This window comes from Hippoglossus stenolepis, chromosome 19, assembly GCF_022539355.2.
Source record: "Hippoglossus stenolepis isolate QCI-W04-F060 chromosome 19, HSTE1.2, whole genome shotgun sequence".
Taxonomy (NCBI): domain Eukaryota; kingdom Metazoa; phylum Chordata; class Actinopteri; order Pleuronectiformes; family Pleuronectidae; genus Hippoglossus; species Hippoglossus stenolepis.
Genome location: NC_061501.1, coordinates 18,900,354 through 18,920,635, shown reverse-complemented (window position 1 = coordinate 18,920,635; position 20,282 = coordinate 18,900,354). Strand labels below are relative to the sequence as shown.

The window sequence follows — 20,282 nt, the reverse complement described above, 5'->3', positions numbered from 1 at the left end:
CAAATGTGGAATAATTGTTTACGAGTTGTTTGTTTCCAGGCATCTCTGCTCCTTCCTTCTTTTAGAAAGTCCATTATCTGTCCAAAGTAACGTTAATACTGAATATACGTCATGTGTATTTTGTTTAATGGTTTTTACACATCAATGTTTTGCTTCTGGAGCTCAGAGAATTTAAATAGTACAAAAGTACAAAACAAACAATATTATACTAAATTTAAAAAGAAAGAAATAGAATTTGATCTATTAAATCCGTACCAAACCATAAATTGGTGCAGATTTATTGTAAAGTTTTGATTTCTTTGTTCCCTGAGTGCATTGTGTAAAAACTAAATCCTATAGATGGCGGTGACTTTGTTTTGTATCTTGATTCTGATCTGAATTCTGCACAACTGATCACCAGGAAATCAGAAACGACCTCGGAGAACCCGAAGGTAAGAAAAACCAAACGCTGAAACTGAGCCTTTTACTTTTTTAACAGTGTCTTTATTTCACATATTTACAGACAAAACATTTTCATATTTACATTCACATTCGTTTCGATCTACTTGGTAAAAAAATACACTTTTCATTGTGTTTTGCGTTGATCTGGATTCTTGTTGGTGTTTGTGCTCCAGCGGAGGAAGACGAGAGGAATTCACTGCAGGTGGATGATTCCTGTGGTTCCATGTGGAGGCTGAAGTAAAAAAAAGCTCCTCCGTCCATTTACAACAGATTTATCTCGAGTGTTAAATGTCATTTTTGTGGAAACCAAAACTAAAACCACTTCAAATATATATATATATATACACATTCGTAGCAAAATCAAGACACTGAGGAGAAAACTTGTATTTACAGAAATGCTACAGTGACGCTGCCTTCGTGAATCTTTATGGGAACTTCTCACCAGAGCCCGACTGATTTATGGATGATAAAAATAGTTTTGGTGTTGATTCAAGTTCTATATATTTGGTCGAATGTGTTTTTTTTTTTAATGATATATTTATAGTTATTAATAATTAAGTTTGATGGTAAAACTACAAACTTTGCCTATTATTTATATCCAATACAAAATCAATTTGAGACAGTTTGCACATAGAAAGATCATAAAGAATAATAATATTACAACATGTACATATCGATATTTCCCTTAACAAATATTTGTATCTGCCCCCAAATATCGGTCGGACTCTGATTATTACAAAAAGCTTTTCTAAGAATTTGCGGACTTTTGTTAGATTTTCCAAAGTAGAGCTGAAGGAACCAGTGAATATAACTGACTTAATTCTTGACTTTAATAATTGTGCTATTGTTTAAAATCCACTTATCGGATTTGTTATGGATGCATTTAAAGTTTAAATATGACATTTTGATTAGCAGATGATCATAAATTGTATTTTATATCGCAGCTTCTTCAGCTCATGAGAGATGTTCAGTTGTGTCTCCTCCATTAAGGATGAATTTCTTCTTCACTCATATATATTCTCTGATGCCTCCAGTTCTCCTTCAGGTAAATAATCAATAATTAGTGATTTTCTTTGTGAATCTGAGGCTTCGCTGCAGTTTTCACTCCAACAGCTCCCTGCGCCACATGGAAGGCAGCAGAGCTCCAATAAAGAAAGAGAGAAGCCCCACATTTCGGCTGTTTGCACGACGATGTGAGTGATGTTCTCCACGTCTGCAGGTCACATCTGCATCTAATCCAACATGACATGAATGCCCAAGAATACCAACCATTAGGCAGCGTTTAATGCACCAGTTGGAGAGCGCTCGCGGTGGACGAGCCAACGCGCTGGAAGACTGACAGCAGAGCGAGGGGCTGTGATGCGGCTGCCAACAAAAACACAAGCGGCAGTGTTTTGAATTTGACTGAAGGATGAGGTGATGAAGATGCTTCTTTAATCTTCCCGTGCGGACGTCAGCGCCTCGCCGTGTCTTTAATTTAATGCTGCACCATCTGAGAAAGGTTACGCACAAACATTTCTCAGAAGAAAACACTGAACCTCTGTCGTGAAATTGATAACAAATGATTGCATTCACACAAAGTACCCAACCGTTGCTGTGACTGTTTTCTCCTGTAGGTGGCGCGTGCATATCTGCGGTCCCAGCAGTGCCCCCTTGTGGAGAATCTAGTTGCCAAAGGTGAGTTAATTAATAACGTTTTGTTTTTTTTTAAAGTAAAACCACCTCACACTAATTACTAAAACTTTTCTAGCATCACTTTAACGTTGCCCGTCAGGCAAAACAAGGCAACTTCGGGTTTTGAGGTTTTGGACTTCGCACACACGTCCTCCTTCGAGATCATGTAAATACGACCATGTGTCCACTGGGCACATATTGCTTGCATGTGTACACTTCTAATGTGAGAAATGAACATGTAAAGTCGATCCCTCCTGGGGCAACGAAGATGATCCATCTTTGAACCGAGGAAAAGACGCTGCTGAGTGATACGTGGTTCTGCGGATTGAAGAACCACTTGTGGCAGGAATTAAAGAACAGATGCAGACCACAGCTCGGCCTCAGGACGGAGCCGCGCTCAAAGTGATCTCCATGTCGAATAAACGTGACTAAAACGCAGTAGATTAAACGTAGGTGCACGACTTTACGTGAGTGTACGGACGCATCCAAGAAATGTTTGTGGAGCAGAACTTTCTCTGTGGGTCACGTTAACTCGGACACATTTTAAAATCAACACATATACACAACCTCACGTTCGTCTTAAGTCTTCACCGACATCTCCAGTGTTCGGTTGAGATTCTGAACAAACCTGCGACTTCTAGCGTCAGTTTTTCACTGCACGAGTGAGGAGGAGGAGGAGGAGTCAACGATCGACACAAACGTGACGACAGCTCCCTCTGCTGGTCATCTAGCTGATGAGAAAAGCACCGAAGAAGCTGCTCTTCTCGTCCATGTCCACGGCGGAGGCGTTCGTCACCGTGACAAACAGGCGGTCGCCGGCGCTCAGCGGGAACAGCCCCCCCTGGTGGGCGGAGTGCAGGGAGAACTGGGAGCCCCGGGACCAGCAGGAGGTCCGACTCGTCTTCATCAGCAGGATGGGAACCTGGTAGGAGCTCACCTGGCGAGAGAGAAGGAGGTGAGTGAGAAGCGTTGGTTTGTGGTTAATATAATAAGTATAAAAGACAAAAAGTAGATAAAATATTCCCCCTCTGAGACCTGGTGGTGAATAGAGTGAGCTTTAACTTGTATTTGCATGTCCTCCATTACACAAACAGTCCAACAACTCTCAGTTTAAAATGGTAAAATCAGCAAATTATATAAATATAAATGATTCAAATGGTCTAAAATGACAAAATGAACCTTTAATATTGATGTTTAATAAACTGGACAAGACGAAGCTGTTTCCTTCTGATGTAACTCGACTTCACTGTTGTTGCAATAAGCAGAAAAACTGTGTGTTCAGTTGGACGTGTTTTTATTTGTGGTTCACTCTGTGGTTTTCAGTGCAACAAAATCTAAAAGGTTAAATATAAGTTTGCGGATGTGGCTTCGGGCCTCGTGGTTAAAACACATTCCACACAGCGCAGCGTCCCCACAGGTAGAAAGTCGAAGGTAATTTGATCAAATAGAGAAACTAATATTAAAATGACTCGTTGAACGAGGGTGGAACTCGGAGGAGGATTCCCACCTTCTTGTAGACGTACTGCAGCAGGGGCCTCCCTCTGTCCTCCACCTCCTCTCCGTCCTCGCCCTCCTCCTCCAGCGAGTGCGTGTGCCTGAAGTAGGTCTGGGCGTAGACGTAGTAGAGGCCGGGCAGCGGCACCACCAGCTCCCCGTCCACCAGCTGGACGTCCTGGAGGAAGGCCAGCCCCTTCTGTCCCTCCCACCACGAGATCTTCTGGCCCTGAACCCGCCGCCCCCCCGCCGAGACCGGGGCTGAGGCAGAAAACAAAAACAAACACGTTAAGAGTCAAGTGAATGAAAAACACGGCGGGAGACGGTTTGTGACGGATCCTTTCAGCCGAGAAGAGAAGAAGATGAAATATTATAAATAATAAACAAAATACATGTGTGTTTAATGTAAGTTCCATCAGGTCAAAATTATGAGATGAAAAGATATAAAAAGGTAGGTAATGAAAATGCTGCTAAGTTTAAACTTAAACTTAAAAGCAAAGCGCTTTATTAAAATGTTTTTGTTCCATTTTATTGATCATTCCTCATTTTTATGTTTTTTTAATCTTTTCCTGGCAGAACCAGTTTGGCTTCTTTAAGGATCCCATTAGAAGCACATGGGAATAACTCTACTCCTCCATAGTGCTGAAGTAATATATTTACACTCACTAAAAAATGAACATTAACAAATAGAAATGTCACATATAACTTACTATAATTTTGAACACAGAATGTTTTATATAATATATATAAAATGCTAATTTTGAAGTAAATAAATTAGATTTTTAAAAATCATTTATTTATTAAATCTATTTAAAAAAGCAGAAACAATCTTTCCTCGTTTAATAATTACATATTTACAATTATTAAAAATCCTAAAATTACATCTTAACTAAACAAATGCCACAAACTGTTTTATAGTTTTGACATAGATTTTCTTTTTGATATGATATTGCAAAAGTATTTTAATTTTATATCATTCCTCCTTTATTTCTGGCAGGAACAAGCTTCCATAGTTTTGTCCAAACTTATTGAAGTAAATAAGCTTCAGTTCCAACTTTAAAAACATCTTGATATGAAGGTTTAGTTTTTGCCTCTTTGTTTATTCGTCATAATGATGCGATGACTAATTTGAGTTCATCGTCCGCCTCGTGTTTCGAGTCTGTTTACCTTTAGTTATGATTCTAAACAGATTGAAATGTAACTGTAGTTCTGTGCAGACGGATTCAATTTAAAAAGTTGTTGACGAACATTGAACCCATGTAAACAGTCGACTTTAACCCGAAACCACACCCACGCCTGAACGACTCACCGCCGCCCTCTCGCTCCAGTTTGGGCACGAAGCTGCCGGTGACGTGAGCCGCCACTTTGGGGCGAGGTGAAGCCTGGTCCTCCATCACAAGTGAGGGCAGCACCCGAGAGACCTCATCTAATTTGGAGACAAAAGGCCCATGAAGCAAAAACATGTTGAATAAATGAAAACCCCCCACACAATCTGTTACTAGTTCTTTCAGGACACAATATCTTCACCACTGAATGACTGCAGCTGATGAGATAATAAGATACTGTTGTATTTCTGATTGGTTATTGATCCGTTGGTCTGTCTCACCTCTTACTGCCGAGGAAATCTGCCGCTGGTAGCGCTGAGACAGAGACTGTGAAGAAACCAGAGGATTCCATTTATTAAAGAATGCATTAAAGCAGCTCTGATGCATTTACAGTCACAGTCGGACGCCTCATCGTAAATCTGTATCTCAGACAAAAACAAACTTCATTTCTCCTAAACTTTAGCAAGAAACACACACGAGCAGCAGAAAACTTTACAGAATCCAAAGAAATGGGGCTAAATACCAGGTTTCAATTTAAAAAACATAAAATCTCTGTGCTCAGCTCAAACCACATCCGTGCCAAGCAGCCGCTGCTCGGCTTTGCCCCTGAAACTCTGCAGACTTCAGGACGGCTGAAGATTTCTGCGCTGAACAAAATAGGAGCCTTCATGTTCAGGTCGAGTAACAGATCCGTCGCTGGTAATCGAGCCTCTTCCCTCTTCCTCGTCCTTTACATTCCTTCAACCAATTAGCTGGCTTCAGAAGACGTGACCACTGCCAAACTGATGAGAGCGTTTTGCTCTGCATGTGTTCATGTGAGTTCACTTTGTTTCCAGAAACACGAGAGAAATTGGAAAAAGCCCGATGAAGAAAAGTGAGGGAGTCCCGAGAGAATCGGAGAGAAAAGGAGGATTTTGTAGGTGTTTAACTGGTGTGGCTGCAGTTCTCACTGGTTACCAGCAGAGGTTGGAAGGGTTAATGGTTCCAGCAAAGAACGGGAGGATGGTGAAAGAAAACATTTCTGAAGTCCATCAGGATTTATGAGAAGTGTAATGACCTAATATAAGACCTAAGAGTTTCTAAGGCCTAAAATCCAGATGATTGAATTTTAGAAATACATAAATAATCTCTGGGTGTTTCTTAATATTTATTTCTTGTCATCAGAAGCAACTTTAAATTAGTTTTTTTCATATGTTCTAAAAAAATATATATTTTATTACCTTGAATTTAGAACCCGATCTTCCTCCAAGCTGAACTGTACTTAACGATCTTCGCCTGATGCATTGAGGACCATGAATATCTGTATTTTCTGTTTCTGCACGGCTACAAACTGATTTTACTAAAACTACATTTTATTTGTAACATTTCCCAGTTATAGATATTGACTGATTGGTGAAATTGGCTTTTTTAAACCCGATTATTGATTATTTCATCTATTTTTCACTGGATATTTGTGTAACACTTGCTTTGGCTTCACAGTTGTTGAGCTTCACAATAACGCAGCTCAATAAAATACATATAAATAAATAAACATCTTTCCAGATGTTTTGAGTCAAAATATCCCAGTTTGATTTGAAGGAGACTTTTAAACCCACATTTCACTTTGTCCTGAGTTAAAAGCGGAATCTGACGTCCAGGCTCAACATGTCCCAGCATCTTGTTTATGTTCCCAACTAAATTTAATCAGGCAGCCGAGTCAGAAAATACCGGAGTGGTGTTATTTCAGAAAGCAGCGGAGTCAGAGGAGGAGGAGGAAGAGGACGGGAACGAAAACAAACTATATGAAAGAAACCTGGGAGTAAAGGGAGATGAGTGTGTGTCTGTGTCTGTCTGTGTGTGTGTGTGTGTGTTTCTGTGTGTCTCTGTGTGTCTGTGTGTGTCTGTGTGTGTGTGCAGGTGAGTGCATTCCTCTGCTGATTAAACTACAGGATCACATCAAGCTATGAAGGAGCTCATTGTGCATCTGAGCTCTTTTTTCTTCCTCTCCTAATGTTCGGAGCTGAGATCTGAGGAACAGGAAGTCCCTAATAATAATAATGATGATGATAATAATTATATTAATAATGATAATAATGACGATAATGATATTAATAATGATAATAATGACAATAATGACTGTGGGATCTGTTCACTGTGTTCACGAGGCCTTAGTTTCCTCGTCCGTCCCCAGTGCTGCCGCTCACGTTCCTCTGGCATTTAAAAAACTTGTGTTTAACATTAAAGGGACATTAGAGTCTAAGTCTGTATTTAACTTGTTGCCAAGGAATCACATGAAAAGAGCAAAATGAACAATGTGTTCGATACTTTAGATTTTTTAGTCCAAAACCCGTTCGTTCCAAGAGGAGATCTTTAAAAGCAGCTCACACGTGTCGTTTTCAGCTTCCAAAAGAGAAAAAGCTTGAAACTGAAGTTTTAAACCAAACGGGGATTAAGCCACATTTGCTCTGGTGAGTATTTAGGGCAGCGGGACAAAGTGTGTGTGGGGTCAGCAGAGTGTGTTCATCGGGCAGTAAAACCGCGAGAGACACTGGTGTGATATTAATAGTTTTTGGAATCGACACAGAGAAATAAGAAACTGGACTTTTATGACGTTTGTTTGAAATGAGAAAGACATCAGACTGATCCTCGGAGCAAATTCAAACCCTAAAGTTGACCGACAGGAATGTAAAAATCATCTGGCACCCGGATCGCCACATAGCCCGCGTAGTAAATCAGACAAAGCTACAAATGTCACTGTCGTCTTAACATTTACGACGACCCTTTAACGTGGAGTCGAGCCTTTTTCCCAGCAGCACGAGCGGGTGTTCGGTCATCAGGCTCGGAGGAACTTCTATCAGTGTGGAAAACGATCTGCCCGCTGCACAGCCATGTTTGTTTCCTTAACCCCGCTCACTAAATGCCACCGCGAGGCGGAAACAGGAAGTGTTTTTATGGAGCGAGAGAAAACGATCGAAAATTAGGTTAAAGGGGACGTCGGCCTTTTCCAAGCATCCGAGTCTGTTTACTGGTGTTGATGGGGAAGAAACAGTGTTTTACAGTCGCCTGTCGCCCAAACTCCAGCTCTGCTCCAGGCTTCAGCACCACACCCCAGCGTCTGACTCCGCTGCCAGCACCCAGGCTGCATTGTGGGTAATGTAGGCGAGAGGAACGAGATAAACGATAAAGAAAACATCTGGTGCATTGATCTGATCTGTTTTCAAAACTCTGAGAGGACGGTCGTGGTCAGTGGAGCGACCTTAAATAAACCAAACAGGTTTTCCGGCTGCAGCTGACGGCTTCTTTTTACCTCCGCCATGTTTCAGATTTCTCTTGGTTTGATAAAGATCTGATTATTCAATTAGCTGCACATTAGTTTTCTGTCAATGAATTAATCAATTTTCTGTCAGTTAGCTCTTCATCGTATTGTTCACTTTTTAAAAATCTTCAAGAGATCATGAAGTGACTCCTCGAGAAAACCACGTTCTTTAATTCACTCATTCATTCGTTGATCCTCGTCTCCACGAAAGAGAAAGAAAAGTCAGACAAGAACAATAATAAATATAAGAAACAAAAACCTCCACCGAGGCCCAACAGCCTCCTCATGAAACCACCTTTAAATTCACTAGATCCATGAATTCTTCTCTGAGAAATCAGTGAAAACGTTAAAGATCGTTAAAGGAAATGAGAAACAATTCCTGGATCTGCCCCCGGGCTCAAACCACATCCTTCCAGCAGGTTTTGTGGAAATCCGTCCAGTAGAGTTTCTGTAAAGCTGCTGAGTAACAGACGGACACATAAACTCCTTGATGAGGTGATAAAAATCCAATTTAGAAACGCGTTAATAAAGAAAGATGCTTGTTCTTCCAGGTGCACGGTCACAAAAACTGGACTTTCCTTGTACGGTAAAAACATCCGGAGAAGTGCTCCGATTAGTTGAGCATGTTCCATAAGAGCAACTCGTGTAAAACAGAACTAAAATATAATCAGGAAGAGAAAACTCCCAGGTGCAAATGAAAGTATGAAAATAAATCAGGATTTTCTTTGTTGGCTGTTGCAGCTGAAGTGTGGGGAGGGGGGATTAGTAATGTCTCTAAACTCCAGTGGGTGGAGGAGTTTCTGATCCAGAGCAGGCGGAGAGAAAACTCTGCAGCTGGCCAAATAATCACTGAGTCATTCACACTCATCAACAAATACTGATACACACAGGTCACACTCATTTTCTGCAGCTGAACCAGAAACACTCAAATTACTGCTTTTGGCTCAACTTGAATCCATTAAGCAAAAAGCTACAAATCAAGCCCAAGAAATCCTGGTTCCATTTCTCCTGGACTCTAGATTCTAACGACCTCCTAACGACAATTAGAAAACCATCACGGAACCTCGTTAAAACACAGCAAGAAGAACAATGTTGGTTCAAATATGTGAAGGCGTCATCGCTGCCTCAGACTCGGGCCTCGTCCAATCCCCTGCAGGGATATTTGTTTGAACGGGTATTTTCTGCTCCATTTCCACACAACCTTTGTTTTACAAAATATCTCCATCCAGACGAGACCACAAAAACAACTACTGCAGCCGGGCCAGTAGGTGGCGTTAAAGGCTACATCAAGGGATCAGAGATAATGTTCGATGCTGACGTCTGTGAACGTCGGTAATGTGGTGCAGTGGTGCTAAATTTAGCTGCTAAACAAATGTAGAGAAACTGGTTCATAGCCGCTGTTGCTGTTTCTGGCCAGGGGTGAATCCAAGGGCGGGGCCAGGGGGGGGCACTGGCCCCAGCTGAAGTCTGATTGGCCCCTGAAGCTTTGATTCAAGAGATAGAGCGACAGTAAACAAGGAACGACTGAATCAGGATGTTGGCCCCTCTGTGTAAATCGTGGCCCCTGATTTAGAAAGATCCTGTTTCTGGCGGATGCTCGTTACACAAAGCCACAGTGTGAATGTGTAACGAGCATCTATCGCAGCTCAGCCAATGTTTTCTTCGAGTCGTCCAAATTGAATTTAAGGCACAGGCTTCATTTGTCTGAAGTCAGAATCTCATTTATACGTCCACTGGTTCTTCTTGTTATGAAACACTTTCTCTTTCAGGTTCTGCCGCTCAGGTTTCGATGCCCAATCGAAGACACGGAAAAGACCCATAAATCTAAATCCTCTTTCAGACCTTCTCTGCCTCCAAAGTGAGGCTGATAATTTACCTAAAACTGGGAAAAACACGCACATCCAGTAAAACATCTACTGGTGCTGGATCAAGGAAATATTTGAGAACGAGAGAATGTGCAAAGCCGAAGCTCCGGTTAAAAGATTTATTTGCCTGCGACGTTTCAAGACGTTCAACAGAAGATTCAGGTTTGTGGATTTTCTCTTTTTCAAACTCTTTTTACCTGAGGCTCATTTTAACAGTGTCAGCTTTTAGATTAAATTAAAACACCGGATTTTAACAGGTCGTGGTAAGAACAAGAGAGGAAGCCGACAGCTGCCGCTCGTCCACAGGCCGCACCGACACCCATTACACCGCTTGTTAAATCCCCGCCCCGGCCTCCTGTGTGTCAGAGGACGCACTCTGAGGTTTGCTGTTGTTTGTGTTCCCCGGATCAAGAGCAAAACAAAGTGGAGTAGCTTTTATTTTCTGTTCTGCTCACCTGTGGAACGGGTTTCCTGAATACCTGACCTCTGCCAACACTGTCCGCTTGTTTAGATCAGACACTGTTGTTCCCTGCAGCCTGAAACACGTCACCTCTGTTCAATCTTTACCTGCTCAATCTCTTTTTTTGTTTTATTGCTTTTCTAGTGTGATTCTAATGTCTTCAGGGTCAGACTGGTGCCAGACCCCCTCAATCAACCTGCCTTCCCCTCGGTGCAGCTTGCACGTGAGTTAAGGTCTGAGGTGTGAGAGGTGTCTCTGGGGGTCGTTGTTTCACGCTGTCGTTTCTCGTTACCTTCTCGATGAGCAGGTGGAGCTGCTGAGTGACCTGCCAGCACGGATCCCCTCGAACCACCGTGATGCTCTGCAGGTCAGCGCCCGTCAGGCAGGAAACGCTGCTCCTGGCGAACGTCTCCTTCATCTGCAGAGAGGAAAGGTCAAGAAACGTCATCGAGCAATCACGCCAAAGGCCTCATGGAGGTAGAGCTCACTGTAAAGTCAGAACCCGAAGCTCTAATTGAAAATTCCCCATTTTTCACAGCACAATTGGAGAAGAAAAAAAGCCATAAATCAGCTTTTATTATTCTGTCATAATCAGTGTCTCAGACTTTAATAGAAACCTGGGTCCAGATAATTTGCTGGCATGTGTCCCTGCTTCTTTGCTTTGTGTCTGTTTGGGTTTCACTTCTCCATTTATTGCTGCTTCATCTCGTCCAGATTAATTATTAATTTCTGTAAACACAGACTGAGAGTTGTGTTGGACTGAATCCAGGTGACCAGAGGAGCTCAGCAGGAGGAGCAGGGTGAGTTCAACACGCACACACACGCACACGCACGCACACGCACACACAGCTCTGTAAAATCTTCCTCACAATCACAGAGAGCCTCACTCCACCTCTGGAGCTCTTTACTTCTTTATCCTCTGTTTCTCTTGTGATTACACATTCAGAGAAAAGGAGAAAGTGTCTGCGTGAAGTCAAGTTGCGCAGAACCGACTTGTTTAAAGTTCTGAATGTGGCCTTTGCGGTTCGCGCAGCAGCAGCAGCGCGTGAACACGACTTTTCTCCCGAACTGTCACCGCTGATAATAACTAGCATTGGTCTGCGGTGATCGCAGCAAAGTGCGCGGGGTCAGTGAGTGTGAGTTCCGCCCCGCGATGCGCACTGCGCCGCACCGCGGTGCGTAAAAGCCTCCGCGCGTCGCCGGCGCCTCGCTCCGCACTCCGGACGCTTCCTTACCGAGTTGAGCGCCGTGGTGAAGTGCAGCACGGTGATGGTGACGACCACAGTCTGCAGCAGGACCGCGAGCAGCAGCAGGACCCCGAGCTTCGGACCGGAGCCCGTCATAACGACCGAGCGCCGTCCGGTTTCCCAACCAGCGCCGTCCCGTCCCGTCCCCGGACCTCCAGAACAAGAACAATGGCAGAGAGCTGGCTCCTTCACTTCTACCCTCCCCGTCCCCTGCGCCCAGGAGGAGGAGGAGGAGGAGGAGCCGACCTGAAGAACAAGAGCCTTTTCCCTCTTTGAATTTCTCCTGGTGAGATTATTGTTTCGTTTCTGCGCTGAGAAAACACTGATAACTTAGTTTATTGTGAGTCTCGTATCTGAGCTGCAGATCTGAGCTGCTGTGAGAAAAACACCTTTTACACCAGAGATCAGCTCTTAAAGCTGCAGCTGAGCTTTGGCACGTACATGACTTGTATTGTAAAGTCACTGGAGCTAAAGTTGACCTTCTCACTCATTTAACTTCTATAACTAAAGGCTCCTTCAAGGGGATAAAACATGAACCAAGCCTTTCTTCAAAGTCCTGTCTGACTTATACCACAACCACATGCAGCCAACATGGCAGGTAGTTTAAATGAAAGGAAAAGAGAAGTTCTGATGTTCCAGACTTTTCTTTCCACAGTTTTATCTGTTTTGGCTCCAAATCTCTTCACCTTTTCCATCATCATATCTCCAGCATCCATCAGGTTTTCTGTCAGAAGGTGGATCCTCTTGTCCCTCGAGCTCGGTGCCGACCTGGCGGAGGATTCGTGCTGCACAAGTTTCCACATCGTCTCACAGCGTTGGTCCTCAGAAGGTTTTACATCAGACAGGGATGAGAAAAGAGTCCAGACCTGATTGAACTCACAGCCTCTGTTCCGTCTCTTCTCTTCTGACTTTTATTTGTTTGACATCATTTGGAATAAAAACCAAATGTGAAAGATGGGATCAGAGGCTTGAGTGTGTGTGTCAGAGCCAGTGTTGGACAACACAACAATGAGTCAAAACAAATCTGTAGATTTTGTTGTGTGGTTTATAACGTGGCTTCTGTCCCTTCAGCATATACAAGATTTAAATCATTATATTACATTTGGTACAGGCTATGAACTGGACTGATTGACGACACTGTTGGAATTCATGCGTTATCGGTATCAGGTGCCGACACTGAAGTAGTTTACATTTTAGGGTAAATCAGTTTTCACACTGACGCTGATCCACATATCGAACTAGATCCTATGTCTGGTGTCACTATGAATACTTTAAATATAGTTTAAGCCATAAAGTTGTAGAACAAAATAATGAATTCATTAGTAATGAAGTTAAAATATCCAACAGACTGCATCTCTAATAATTTGATCTGAAAAACATTTCAAATCCATGTATTTATGTATATTTTTACTCTTTTCATAAGAAGTGATTTACTACTATTACTAAATCCAAATCAGTGCATCTCAAAATGTGAATTTTTGTCAGATATTTAAATAAATATTTGTTGGATTAGTCAAAGACAGACGCACAAATCCAAAGTATTGTTTTCAAATTGATTTCATCATTATATATCAATATATTTGCAGAACACTGTATCTGTGTCTTACTTTGGGTTTTGGTGCAGACTGATATTGCCACATTTATTGTATGTGGATATAGTTGCACGATATTTCCCACTGTGTTTGTGAGGTAGAAAGTTCACATAGTGGAGTGTGACGATGCACCGTTGTCTTTCCAGCTTTGATAAAAGTTTGCTTCACGTGTCCTCAGGTTTCAGTGGCTTCGTGTCAAAGTGGCTCGTCGAACAGCGTCGCTGTGCAGATGTTAAAGTTGCCGTCCAACAACCTTTCCAAAACGGACAATTCATCATTCACACTCGCCTCCTGCTGTGAGCAACAAGATTGAATCTCTCTCACGAAGTATATCTCTTCCTTCATTCTTTGCTCCCGGTTGAAAACTCACTGGAACTGTCTGAGCGCGTGCAGCAGCTCCATCGTTTTAACGACTCATCACATCTGTGAAGCTTTTCACTCTGTCTTCAAACCTCCACGTTTCAAACCACTCGCACTTGACTTGTTCCGATTGACGCGTCATACGAGCAGTTTGTCTCGAGGAGTCTCAGCCTTCACGTCCAGTTGCCCGGTGCCTTCATGTGGACTGTGACTAATGAGGAACAGTTCCAACCCCAAGAGGAAGAGAACGATCTTCACCTCCACGATTCACTCCTGAGAAAAGTGGCATCAATCATTCTGTCTCTTTTTGGGATCTCTTTGTAGATGAAGTTTGAGTTTCGGTTGCTGCGACATTTCCTGACACTGATTGTTTGAAACAGCAAAATAAGCTGATAAGGTCATCGCCTCTTTACTTTAACTCTTTACAGACCTGCGCTGAAGCCCACACATTTCCCTGAAGTTTTCTAGAAGTTCTGTAAGTGAGAACGAATGTCTGAGTCAACTGCTCCGGACATTTTCTGGAACTTTTGCTGCAGCCTCCGAGTGAAATGTCTGGAAATGAGAAAAGAGCAGGACAATGTGTGGAAGCTTCACAGAGAGCGAGTGGACGTGTTGATGACGGACGTGAAAGAAGACGAAGACGTCAACTTGGAAAGGCGAGGACAGTCCAGAGCTTTTGGTGATAACTTATACGATGAATTTATACGTCATGTCCGGCCTCCTGCTGCTCTACAGGCTCCGCCCCTCGCCTGGATGTTCCCCACATGTTCCTGTTGCTGTGAACGAGTTTGACCGGGAACAATGTGCTTCACGCGAGAAACACAATAAGTACACAAAATGTTCGGACCCAATCTTCCACATATTTTGCGGGGTTCCTGTCTCCACAAATCTCCCCTCTTATATCCTCCTTTCTACGTTTTTCAGTTTGACCACCCAGGTATTTAAGAGCAAATCGAACAACTACTATTTACACGACAAGCACCAGGACGGCCGTGACATTGTGACCCCGTCAGTGCAGTAATGAAAACCCCTGGCCGTGTTATTTTCAGTGCATTGTCGTGCAGTTAGGCGAGCTTAGCCTATAAATGAATCCTGGGCCTGTTGGCTCGTTCCTGCATCTGCAACATCTGGCCTCAATCTGGCTCCTACGCCCCGCAATCCCCCCGGGGAGACACTCTCCGCTTAGGTTTCACTCCGCTCCACCAGGCATGCCTGCAGGGGCTGCGGGGGGTAACTGTGCAAATTGTGTGTGTGTGTGTGTGTGTGTGTGTGTGTGATCGAGCACAGTGTGAATATGTGAGGCTCCAGAGGACGTCCTCACTGTGGAGGCCTGAGAGAGGCGCGCACACATGGACCTGGGCTCTTAAGTGAATATTTCACTGACTTAAATTAATTCCCTGGAGATGTAAAACCACAACCGCTGCAGGTTTACCCTGCTCCCTAACGTCGACCAGAACACGAGTCTTTGCTCTAAATTAGATCCGTCCCTCCGGAGGACGAGCTGTTTGTCCAGAAATGAGATTTAATTCTCCCAAAATGTGAGTGTGTGTGAAAAGATTTCAGGCCCCACATTGTGATCGCTGCCGGCTCAAACACACGCTCTCTGAGTGGAGTTCTGAACGCCGGCCAAGTTTTGATAGGGATACGACCAGGAGAGCTGACCGACTCCCCCGCAAAGTCCACTCCCTCCCTCCCTGCTTCCAAAACCTTTGTTCTCCCTCGTTCTCTCCCTCTTTCCCTGGGTTTCTCATCCAGCTCTCGCTAAATCGGATTTTGTTTTCTTGTTCTTCTCTCCAATTCAGACATCAGCAGTGATAGTAAAGATGTTTGTGGAACAGGTTGTACGAGCTGCGTTCACTTTATCACAGTGTTTGGGTTCCGAGGCCTTTTTCCACATCAGCAGACATGTTGACACGTGACAGAGGGAGAAGCTCTGGTGGAAATACTGAAGTTAATCATGTGTCTGAAGTCACCAACTCACCCACTCACTGTGCACTAGGGACTTCTATGTCCACGACTCTATGCTGAGCTCATAGAAGAAGAAGAAAATGCATTTAACAGTACTACCATCCCTCCATTGAGTTCCTCGTGCTTCGTGTGCGTCCTGATTTATTCACTGAGTCTGTTTCCATTGTGTGTTGATGCATTTTCAATTTTCTTCACTTTGCCTGTTGAGCGTAAAACCATCTTTGAAATAGTTTCTTTTAATTTCTCTTGTTTCCACTGTTTTAAACCAGCCGCATCAATCTGCCTCTCTGGGAGAATTTAGAACGACCGTGAACAAACTGGGACTAAACTGAGTTTCCAGCGTGACTCAACCTTTCGCTGCTGCGTCCGACGTGTTAGAAATGAGACGTGTTGTCGAGGACTCGATCACGAGAGGACGAACAGAAAGAGACGTTTCTTTCACTGTGGGTTTGGATTTCAACGCGAGGGGTCAAAGTGGCTGTTTACTATGTTTATAATGTGAGATTAATAAATGATCAGTTTAAACAAACCAAAATACAAATGTTTGCTTCTCACATTGATTTAAAAAAGCTGCTGTTTAGTTTCTTAAGTTTCAAGTGAAATTTTAATAATAAACTTCATTCTAAAGTTTGTGGAAGTAGAATATGAATAGAAGCAAATTATAACTTTCCTTTGTCTCTTCAGCATAAATACTGAACAATATCACTTCATATCTGGCCCATGTACACACACACACACACCCACACACACACACATGTACACACATGCACCCCTGGATGGGAGAGGTGGGAAGAGGCGGCCAATGGGCACGCCGGAAACTCGAGAGCTGCCCAATGAGGAAACAGGAAACTTTTGGGGACTTTCCAAAGTTTCCAAACTTTTTTTGGCTCCACTTGCTTTTGTCAGACATTTTTTTATAGTTTATGTCGACGTGTGTGTGTGTGTGTGTGTGTGTGTGTGTGTGTGTGTGTGTGTGTGTGTGTGTGTGTGTGTGTGTGTGTGTGTGTGTGTGTGTGTGTGTGTGTGTGTGTGTGTGTGTGTGTGTGTGTGTGTGTGAACCTTCTCGCTCACTGCTTCGTTTCATTTCAGGAATCAGGAGTTCAGAGTGAAGCGGGCGATCGAGGAGGCCTCTATTCCAGAGAGAGAGAGAGCCCTTCTAGATACAATTACTAATATGTGGGTTTGTGTGTGTATGTATATGTATTTGTGTGTGTGTGTGTGTGTGTGTGCGTGTTCGTGTGCTTGTGTGTTCATGTTCGTCTGTCTCGTTTGGCCAGAAGTATGCAGACAGGCTGCCCACATACTTTGAGTGTTGTTGCTGCCAAACAACAGAGACACTACGATTCTGCAGGATTAAGTTTTCATCAGTGTTTCTCCGTCCTATGAAAACCATGTGTGTGAAGAACATCAACGACTCTATCGGCGGAGCAAACCTCAGATACGACAGGAACGTGTCTGACCTTCGTTGTCCTGGTAACGCTATGAAACACGTGGTTAAGGCTGTGGTTCAGTCACAGTTCAGTTCAGACGCCATGTTCACACAAACGTCTTCCTCCGTGTCTGAATCCTCTCGTCCACACAAACAAAGTTTAAAGTCACTAAACAGAGATTTTTACAAACGTCATTATAGTGAGAATAACTATTGTGACTCTTGTATCACGACCATGTGCCACAAACTACAACAACCGGTCGTTCATGTTACCTCTATCGCCCCCCACTGGTCCGGCATGTTTAAGGGCTTGTCGTCACTTTTGTGTTCGGATGGAGACATCTTGTTAAAACGAAGCTTCTGTAGATGTTGAATTTCCGTCCGTAAATATGTGAATTCGTGAAGACAAGGCCTCAGATATCAGCTGGTGAAGTTTCCGAAAAGATTGTGATCACCCCCTGGTGGCAGGCTGCAGTATAGTTACAGCTTCCTCCGTGTTGGCAGATGGGACATGGACCAAACGAAACAAAAAAAAATCTAAGTGCATGTTAAAATATTTGTTCTAAAAGATGCTTCCTGTCATTTGAGGTAGTTTGCGATTGGACGCATCAGCGGAACCTCGACATCGACCTCGGCTCCGCCGCTGCAGATGATTGACCCCAAATGATGTCACCAGTGCAAGATGGCGACGCCCATGCTCGGGAGATTTCGGCTTCGTGTTTTTACAGTCGCTGGTTTCACGTGGGAAACAAACAGCGGCGCTCGGTGTGTAAGTCCTGTGTTTTGTTGACCTTTGACTCCGCCTCCTCTCCTGCGAACACAAAAACTGTTGATGCTGTGAATCACCTTCCTCCTCAGCTCCTCGTCATCATCACTGCAGGAGGTCACCTGGGCGTGTAATGGGCTCGTTTGTCTTTTTCAGAAGTTAAAGGAATTTTCTAAAACCACACAAAGAAAAATACAGTTTATCAGAAAACCTTTCCTTCGTGTTTTCTTTGGCAGGTTCGGGATCTGCACGTGTCAACTCTGGTTAATGTGCAAACACAAATCTCACTTGTGGACGATGGGACGTGAAGTCCTGCGTCTCCTGAGACTCATTTCCCAGCCGTCCACCACCCTGACCTCCGGACGCTCGGCCTGAATTGGCTCCGGGTGTAAATTGTGAGGCGCAGGATCGTCCGACCTGCTGCTGCGAGCGCTGGAGTTTGTGTTTCAGGGTTTTTCTCTGCTTGTTAATCGCAGCAGACGAAACTCTTTGTGTGAAAACATGAAATAAAATAGAAAGATACATCAATATTGATGCATTTATCAGGGACCTCACAGCTACGATCTTTGATTGGAGTGGGAAATGGTTTTCATTACTCTATAGGCACAATATTTTTTCAATTTTCTTATCCAGATGTTGACAAGAATGTTTGATTTTTATTATTTCTTCGGTTTGTTCGAGGCCCCTCGGTCCCAATGAAAGAAAATCCAAAAGGCCCCGACAACACATTTTCTCAATTTAGCCTTTTTACTACAAGCAACATCTTCATAAGAAGTTTTCTGCCGAGGCTGAAACTGTTTTGGCATTAACGTCACAGTACAATAATATTTAAGACAATAGTTTGCTCCCAGCCTTGTGGCAGTTTGTCTCGTTCCTGTTTCAACATGGCAAAGCCCCCGCGCACGATGCTCTTGTGTCTGAGCGGCGACGAATCCCTGCAGCCACGTTCAACATCTGATGGAAAATGTGAAACCACAAGAGCTCAGTGGATTACAGCAGCACATTTGTGCCCGTGGTAACGTCCACATATTTCTGGCCATATTGTGTTTTTACATATTTATACATGTGTGTTTGTGGCTTTGTGTTCAAGTCGTTGTGTGTGTGCAACAAGCTTGAATGTGTCCTTGTGCACTTTGAGGCCCACATTGTGGTTTCCCTCCCTACCAATCTTTCTCTGTCCTCCCTCCCTCCACCCTCCGCTCTCCCTCTCTTTCTCTGCACTTTCACCCTCCCTCGCTCACCCCCTCCCTTAACCTCTTTCCCAAATTGCATTACACTCCCTTCCCTTCCCTCTCTCTCTCTCTCTCTCTCTCTCTCTCTCTCTCTCTCTCTCTCTCTCTCTCTCTCTCTCTCTCTCTCTCTCTCTCTCTCTCTCTCTCTCTCTCTCTCTCTCTCTCTCTCTCCCTCTCTCCCTCTGCCTGTCAGGAAGAAGTGAACAATATGACCTTTAGTCGCAGCGATAACATTCTCCCTGGTGAATTCCCCGTCGCTCTGACTTTCCTTTCACATTCTCACCGCCTTGTTTTCGCTCCCGGCCGCCGTGTTTTCTTTAGAAATGATCATCTCTGCACCCGGTGATTAACGGGCAGCACCGGGGGCAGGAGGAAGTCAGGCCTCCGGAGGGTCACACACTGACGTGCACCGAATACATGCATGTGGCACTGCAGCCCAACACGGCCTCATCTCTGCTGGGTCACAGTCGTACCTGATGCGTTTTTCAACAGTGAAAAGTTGCACCAAGTTTCCTCTTCCCATCTGGGCAGCGGGGGGGAACTTCTGTAAACGAAACCCAGAGGCGTGGAAAGCTGAAGCTGGAGCCTCGGGCCAAATGTGAGCTGTTGGGCCCCTTCAGGGATAATTAACATTTAAAGGAAGGATGAAGACAAGGTGAGAGAATTTAATTTGTGTGTTTGCCTCTAATGTTCTGTTATTTGTATAAATCAAACTTGGAGAAGAAACACGACGAGGACTTCACGTTCTTTAACTCTGTTCCGGTTCCAATCGTACAACTCGTCAGACGATATGTTCTGTTCGGGGCAGATTCTCTTGTTGCGTTCAGTTTACAAAATAAATCTAATTTTCTTCCATCTTATATATTAACAAGTAAACGAGACGACAGGTTTGCAGATGAATCAATTAAATCTTCGCATCTATTCATATATTTTCCTTTATTTTCTCACCGTCGTCACATTTCAGCGAGAACATCGAGGTTTTACACGTTCAGATGTTGAACAGAAACGAGACGCAGCTTCTAAAGAGTTAAAGAGAGTCCCCCCTCCACGCACCACTTTACAATCCACTGCTACAAAGTGCATTGTGGGAAACAGACGGCTGCAGAAAATCAAACAGCTCTTCTCTTTTATACG

General features: G+C 43.7%; 1 protein-coding gene across 1 annotated transcript; it reads right to left on the bottom strand.

Annotated features, from left to right (window-relative positions):
* Positions 1-461: 461 nt before the first annotated feature.
* Positions 462-12,027, bottom strand: tnfsf10 (TNF superfamily member 10). The gene is made up of 6 exons (XM_035142420.2): positions 11,790-12,027; positions 10,847-10,972; positions 5,216-5,261; positions 4,919-5,035; positions 3,623-3,870; positions 462-3,052 (listed from the first exon to the last, which is right to left on the bottom strand). Exons 1-6 carry the CDS (start codon positions 11,895-11,897, stop codon positions 2,843-2,845), a joined length of 855 nt encoding a protein of 284 aa, XP_034998311.1. The 5' UTR covers positions 11,898-12,027; the 3' UTR covers positions 462-2,842.
* Positions 12,028-20,282: the final 8,255 nt, after the last annotated feature.